Source organism: Mesoplodon densirostris, chromosome 1, assembly GCF_025265405.1.
Source record: "Mesoplodon densirostris isolate mMesDen1 chromosome 1, mMesDen1 primary haplotype, whole genome shotgun sequence".
In the NCBI taxonomy this organism is placed as follows: Eukaryota; Metazoa; Chordata; class Mammalia; order Artiodactyla; family Ziphiidae; genus Mesoplodon; species Mesoplodon densirostris.
Window position 1 is genome coordinate 221,380,243 of NC_082661.1, and position 7,816 is coordinate 221,388,058.

The 7,816-nt window shown below is 44.1% G+C and overlaps 1 protein-coding gene across 2 annotated transcripts; it reads right to left on the reverse strand.

Moving 5' to 3' along the window:
- Nucleotides 1-1,859: 1,859 nt before the first annotated feature.
- Nucleotides 1,860-7,155, reverse strand: DDIT4L (DNA damage inducible transcript 4 like). 2 transcript variants are annotated; one of them, XM_060094942.1, is made up of 3 exons: nt 7,065-7,155; nt 5,967-6,106; nt 1,860-4,083 (listed from the first exon to the last, which is right to left on the reverse strand). In XM_060094942.1, exons 2-3 carry the CDS (start codon nt 6,055-6,057, stop codon nt 3,593-3,595), a joined length of 582 nt encoding a protein of 193 aa, XP_059950925.1. In that variant the 5' UTR covers nt 6,058-6,106; nt 7,065-7,155; the 3' UTR covers nt 1,860-3,592. The 2 variants fall into 2 exon arrangements, with proteins under 2 accessions (XP_059950925.1, XP_059950919.1); XM_060094936.1 differs by lacking the exon at nt 7,065-7,155 and adding an exon at nt 6,400-6,578.
- Nucleotides 7,156-7,816: the final 661 nt, after the last annotated feature.

Consider the following 7,816-nt stretch of genomic DNA (forward strand, 5'->3'; position numbering starts at 1 on the left):
TGAATTCTTAACCACTGCACCACCAGGGAAGTCCCCGCCATCATTTATTTGCTCATTGCTCTAACGTGCCAACTCTGCTATAAATCAACTTCCCGTTTACATATGTATAGGCCTGTGTCTGGGCTCTCTATTGTTTTATAGAATAACTTGTCACTCCCCGTGTAGCAGAAACTATGTTTTCAGTTCATCAAGCCCATTTACTTCTGGGCACACTGTGCTACCATATTTCCCAGCCCCTCTTACAATTGAATGCGGCCATGTGACTGAGTTTTACAGGGGATGTAGACAGAAGTTATGTACATCACTTCCACAACTAGCCCCCAAGTTTCCCATGAGATCCTTCATAGTCTCTCTCATCTCTTGCCTGTGGCAGGTGTGGAGGACCCAATGGAGTATTGCAAGTCTATAATCAATGGCAGAGTCTAGGCAGGAGTCCCGGGTTCTGAAAATCTGCATGATTCTCCTCCCAGCTTGTCACCGTGTATCTCTCCCTCCTCATCTGCCACCGATGTGCCTTGGACTTTTGTTTTTATTCTCACTTGTTTAAACCGATATAGGTAATTGAGGCCTGAGTGCAATAGACTTAAGATTTTTATACTTGTACATCCTTCCAGTAGGCACATGGGAAAACTGTGAATAGTGTGACATGATGCTGACTCCATGAGGATATAGATTACATCACTGGCAAAATAGAATCAGGATATTGAATCCATTTCCATAAAATTATACTATCTTTCTATTAATAAGAGGAAAATAAGACATTTGATCTTTCAGGAGGCCATCACACACTCCATTTATTCCCCATTGAAATAGATAAGGGAGAGATCACACCTTATTTTGAAGGTACATGAGAAAGTAACTAGGTCAACTACAAAAGATAGGTGTGAAGCTGCCAGGATTGAAATGCATATTTTTTAAGTATTTGGAAACTTTTTAAATTCTAAGCACAGCTCTGCTCCAATGAATGGTGAATACTGTCAATAGTTGCCTACTTTTTTTCTCCCTGGAAAGAAATCACATTAAGAATTTTTTCTTTGAATTTAAGGGCAAATGTTTGACATTTTTACAGTCCTTTGGTGATGTGGGTAAGATGTCTGTGTTGCCTTCATGCATTTGGAGAAAGCATAGTGAGCACAGTTCCTGGAGTTGGCTCTGTTTTATACTCCGGATCTCCTGCATAACTTGGTGACTTTGGGCAAGTTACTTAACCTCTCTGCGTCTGATCATTTATCCATAAAATGGAGATGACAGTGGTCTCATTCCATAGGGCTGTTATGAGGAGTACATGAGATGGTTTATGTAAAGCACCTAGAACAGTACCTAGACATAGCAAGTCTTATTAAATGTGGGTTAGGTAGTGTGAGAAATCTGAGCTAATGACAAATTCGAGGAGACAGAAAAGATAGGTGGACAAGGTTAAAAATTCAAATTGATGAATGATTGTGGAATTATAAAGATATGTTGCTCTAATAGAATATTCTGGTAAAAATTAAAATGTATACTGATCTTACAATCTGATATATTTGCATTTGGCCATTAGGAAAACTACAGAAAAAGCCTTTACACAATGAGTATTTTTTTCAAAGGCAGTTGCCAAAGGAGCTCAAATTATTGTCTTCCAGTGAAAAATATTATTGTATTTGAAAAATTATAAAGCAAATGACTCTTTATTGATACATAAGCACATGCAATATACAATTGGAATATTATAATGAAGGGTACAAGTAGCCTTTGTCAAAAAAGGAGATAAATAATTGTGCTGTCACCTTCCCTCAAATATTGTCAAATATATTTTAGGGTGATCATTGCATAAACTCAGAAAAGACAAAGAGGACAAGAGAATTAAAAATATATGATGCTTTATTGTCAAAAATAGACAAACTTTAATTTCCTTTAACAGGAATATTAACTTAAGAGTCTCTATAAGTCACCACTATTTTGTGAGTGTAAAAGACAAGAGAGTCAAAGACAACTGTTAGTGGAAAAAGGACAACAGTTCTACATCCATGCCAGATACTCCTCGCCCACAGAATTACAGTGACCTTCAGAGCCCTGGACAATAATAGACATGCAAAACAAGCTCGACTTATCCTGGCCCAGTCCTGTAAGATTGGCTTTGTGGTATCTTTCCAAGCATTTGAAGAGTTCAATTTGTCAGAACACTCGCTGATTTGAATAGTGAAATGTTAGGGCATTTATGGGAACAGGATCACACCTGCTTTTGAATTACACCAGGATGAAGCCATGGTCTCTACAACCCTGGCCTCAGGATGTAGAGTGGTGCTAAGGAGACCTGAAAAAGCTCCTTATCCAGGACCTACAGCAAGGATGTGAAGGTCTTTCTGAATGAACATTATAATATATTGGCTATGTTCTCTCATTAACATAAAAAAAGATATTTAAGATCTAGCTAGTTGGAACAAGAGAAAAATAAGGCCTTTATTGTTCCCTAGGGACAGGTATCCAAGGATGAAGAAAGCTGGGTGTGTTCGCTGGTTATCTAGATCATGACTTTCATTCTCTAGTCTGTACTATAAACCAGATACCCATGGTCAAAGGAGACTTCGTAAATAGACCCATCTTAATAATTAAAAGTGGTAGTGTGCAGCTACCTCCTATGAAGATTCAGGTTAAGGCGAGTTCCTTTAGTTTTCAGGAGAGGCCAAGGATGAGGTGACACTGACATGATGAGATGGTCCATCTGAGATCAAGCGTAAAAGCAAAAGGAAGCTAGATTATCAAGTGAATGAGAAAGGAACTGGAACTCACTTCCCGTCCTTCTACACATTCACCATTCACTTAATGGAAAAGTAATCAACTTCATGCAAAAAAAATCAGCATTTTCCATGCTTCTAGTTTAAAGGTAAAATTCAATACTTAAGAACTAGAAAAACTGAGCTTATATTGTACCATAAAGTTATTTAAAACAATACTGTGGTTACTGAAATGGTAGCTCAAGCTTTTGCCACCTCTTTGAAACAGAAGAGTGGAGAGGATGCAGGGAGACAAAGAAGTACGTAACTCTGTTCTTACTGTGACATTCCTTATTCACATCTGCGTGGGGTTAAGTTTTAATTAAGCTCACCTACTTAATTCTACCCTCCTGTATAAGAACATGTGAGTAGGGGCAGGAAATGGGTGGCGTGAGCTTTTGCAAGTTTTGATGGGCTAGGCGTCATTCAGTTAAGATTCTGTGATTGAAAGGATCACTGAAAACTTACAGAAAAAAAGCCATATGAAAATCAGACTAGGCAAAATGGGTTTATACAGTCTAGTAGCAAGACTACCTGGAAAACTTGTGGAGTCAAATAAAAAACTAAAGTGGATTGCTTCTTTTGTTTTCCTTATTCCATTCCATTCCGTTTTGTAAAAACTGATAAATGTAGACAATGTACTCTCTTGTGGGTCATTTTTCAAAAGTCCCCAGATTGGCCCTTGAGTTGGGGTGGCCGTGAATATGAAATAGAAAGAAGATGAACTCAGTTTGGGGTTTCCTACCAAGAGCAGGCAGGGCAAACTACAATGACTTTAATGGAGCGCTGCGAAGTTTTATTACCCAGTCAGAAAAAGGACCCTTTCCAGTGCTTCCCCTTCAGCACTCTTCAATGACTGTTGTACCAATCAAGGAGTAAAGCTTTTTCTTAACAAGTCGGAATCCTGAGCTCAGGATCAGAGTTCGCCTGAGGCCAGAAGAGAAGCGACCTCGACTAAAGAAAAAATCCCTGAAGCTCGTCCATGAGCAGTTCTCCTGCTTAAACACCAGGGTAAGCTCAAAGGTGGGCACCACGCTAGAATCACACACAATCCTATCCAGCTTTTTACATACATTTTCAATTTCCAAGTTCACGTGCATAACGCAGCCCCGCAGGCCGCAGGGCTCGGTGGAGGAAAGCCGCAGGACGTCTTGAGCAATCCTCTGGGTCAGTTTCTCAGGAACAAGGACTTTCGAGCAACCGAGTTTGGTGTGCTTTGATTTGGACAGACAGTTCTCCAGCATTTTAACCAAGCTCTGGCAAGTCGTCTCCTCAAATATCACCTCGTTGAGGTTGGGTTCAGGAACAACATAATCCCAGTAGTCAAAATCTGTGGAAAATGGAAGTTTAAGATTAAAAAAAAAAAAATCCAGGAGCAGAAAAAACCACACCGAGATATAGCAACATTGTTTATTTCTTCTATCTGTTACAGCTACTTGTTCTATTATTTGTTTGGAAGTCAGCTGATCTCACTCTGCCGTTAACTCGCTGGGTAAGAAAGCAAATCATTTAACCTGAGACTGAAAGTTCACCTATGAAATAAAGGTTTTGATAAATAAGGTGGGTAGGCTATAACCATTTTTTAAAACATGTATATGTGTACACACACACACAATCTGACTACGCATCACAAATCTATTTATGGTTATCTTAGAATACTAGTGATTTTCTTTTCTTTCTTGCTCCCTGATTTGCTTATGGGGGTTTTCTAATTTTCTTTTACAGAGACTATGCATTAGTTCTGGAATAAAAATGTTAATAATTCTTTTTTGACTAAGGATTACCTTCTAACTCTAAGAATACATTCATTTATTATTGTAAAAAACAGATGTTTCGCTATTGTCCTTTAGCGATGAACTTAAAGTGAACTTTGATGAGTTATACTAAACATCCATTAAATTTGTGTTTTCTTTGTAAGTCTTTACTGGAATGACCTGTAGATCCCAATTTTAGCTTCAACCTCTTCGATTAAAAATTGCTCAAAGAGAAGACCTCTGAGGTTCACATGGATATTTATAACTGGCTGGGTAGTTTTTTGTAGCCAAACAAAACAAAACAGTCTTAGGAAAACAAAATTAGATTTGCTCAAAGGAAAGGAGATAGCTCTGCATTTGGTCACCTACGTTCCAAATTAATCCTACCCCTTGGCAGGATGCCTCACCACACACAGTCAACTGAGCAAGCACAGGCAGATGCCCTGTGGGCTCCCCACCCTAAGCCTACTGCACTTCACTGGCTACTGCATTTTCCTCTCTCCACATCACGTATAAACTTAGATCATTCTTTTTTTTTAAACTAATTGAAACAAATGCACTCCAAATTATAAGGCTCCGTATTTTATCTACGTTGAAAATAGAGAATTTTAGAGCTTTGGCCTATAAAATTAGATCATCAACCACTTTGCCTTCTAAATGAGGAAGGCCCAAAGATCTCAAGCAACTGGTCTATGCCCCCAGCTCCTGAGTGGCAGAGCCGTGTGTTACTTTAGAAACTCCTGTTTAAAATTGCAAATGAAAAAAAAAATTGCAAATGACAATATGTCCAGCATCACTGCTGTTTTAAAGTTTCCTCCTGGCCTTAAAAAATGAAATAATGGGTATATCCACAAATAGAATACTACTCAGCAACAAAAAGGAACACACACTGATAGAAGCAACAGCATGGATCTCAAAATCATTAGGCTGCGGGAAAGGAACCAGATACAAAAGAGTACATATTACATGCTCCATCTGCATGCAAGCCTAGAGGTGAAAGTAATCTATAGAGACAAAAAGCAGATCAGTGTTTCCCTGGGGACGGGAGAGGTAGCGTGGGGAATTGATGGCAAAGGGGTACATGGGACTTTGGGGGCAGAAGGTGATGGTAGTGGTTACACAGGTGAATACAGTTGTTAAAACACACATAATTGTACACTTAAAATTCACCATAACTTCACAACCATGTAGGGTAGGGACCTGTACAGTTTTTAACCACAAAGAGTCTATTAGCCGCAGACTAGATGGATGCAGCCCTTGGGATTTTATCTTTTGCTTCTTTTGTTTCTCACCATCATGGACAGAAGATGCTAAAAGTTTGGAAAGAAGTCTCTCTCAGATGGATTTTGTGGCACCTCCAACATTCAAGGAGGGGGCCGACACTGCACGTTCGCCAATCCCATCTATCTAGGGGCTGCGACCTTTGGAGGGAAGAGAGGTAGGCGGTTGGGAAACTCACCATTTAGTAGGTTCCCCGGGTGGAAGCCACGGTCCAGCAACTCCGCAATGCTAGCCGGGTTCTTACTGCTCAAACTGCCCGTCGCAACCATGGTCAACGGATCTGTTTCCCTCGCTGGGCGGAACGGCCTTTCCGGGGCGCTAGAAAAAGTAGGCAAGAAGAACAGATTTGCAAAAGCAAAAGCACGACGTGCAGAGGCGCCTAAGATGCCCGGAGTCCCCGGAGCGAACAAGCCGAAGCATTCCTTTTCCAAAGCGGAGGAACCGGCCTCTGCAACTCAGGTTCGCAAAACTCCGGGAGCGGAGACGCCTACAGTCACAACCTGAAACTAATTCAAAGTTAGCAAAACTTGGAGCCGGCTTGCCCCGCGGAGCTCACCCCTGAGCCCGGAGCCCCGGAGCCCCCAGGCCCCGCTCCTCCCACCCAGGCTCACTTGCTGGGAGTCCGCCGGGGCCGACGCGCTCGCTGGCCAAAAAGCTGCGGGTAAACCGAGGCAGGCACCGTCTTCAGGAGGCCCCTCCCTCGGGGGCTTAGGGACCTGCGGACCCAAGCGGCAATCGGCACCCCGCTCGCCCCCAGCCCACCCCGCCCCAGCTCCACTAAGCTGCCTCGCCTCTGGGGCGGCGGGCGTTTTATAGGCCCAGCCTCCTCACCCTGCCCCGGCCCGCCCACCTGCGCCGCCCCGCCCCCGTGTCCCGCCTCTCCAGGGTCCGGTTGCAACCCAACCCCGATAGTTCCAGCAGCCCTAGGCTAGCCGCTGGGAGTTTAGGCTAAGTTTGCGGTAGGGTTGACACCTGCTGTTTCCTGGGTGGGCCGCGGGTCCCCGTGAGTGCAATTCCGGGTGCACGACTCGCCCAAAACTGACCGCTCCCCTCCGCCACCAACCAGGATTCTTTGGTGCGACGCCTCCCCTAGCGTGCGCGCACACACTCACACTCCTGCTGCTCTTGTTGACTTTCTGTCCCGGGCAGCGGGAAGCTTTCGGCCTTTTGTCTATTACCGTGACCTGAGGCTTTGCTCTGTCAGACTGACCACTTTGCTTAAATCTGTGTAGATGTTCAATGGGCATGATTTCTGCGCTTAGCTCTGGCCTCTCACCGAGTCAACTCTACTCCGCGTGCCGTCCCAGGGTCTCTGTATTCTCCTCTCCCGCACGCGGCCAGCTCTAGCTTGCCTTCCCGCCTCCGAGGCTCTCCAGCCTCGGGTCTTCACTGCACCCCCAGCACCCTTCGTACTGCTTCATCTATGACTAATGCATTTTCACCGCGAGAAAGGGTGAGTCCGGTACTCTTCTAATTAGACCTGGCTCCAGAGCGCCGGCAGCTTGAATGAAGGCGAGTTTGCCAAGAAACTAAACAAAACCATGAGTGGGATTATAGCTGCTTCCACCACCCTCCCGGGCTCTGGGAGCAGTTGTCATTCGCAAAGGCAGCAGTTCCTGGCAAGCCCCGTTAGCGGGAGGAACTTGGTCTTGGACCGTCTTGAAAGGGCTCGGGGCAATGAAGATACACGTACAGTGTTGTATGTCCTGCTAGGGATATAATCCCTGTGAAGCTTGATGCGCAGTCCTGAACCTGAGCCCACAGAGGGACAGAGGGGCGGCTCAGGGTCAACAGGCTCGCCCAACCCATGTTTGACAAGAAGCCAAACATTATGTGTTCCTCCACTGTGCCTAAGCCACACTGTTCCCGCTTTGGTGTGCCAGTAGAGATGGTCTGGTCAGAGTGAGCTTTCCCAAAGACGGTGGTGGGTCAGCAGAGGAGAGGAAGGGGATGGCTGGAGGGAGAAGAGTTTCTACAAGTAGGAGGTGCTGGTGTTGGCTTCCAGCCCTTTAGGATTAGTCTGTGTGC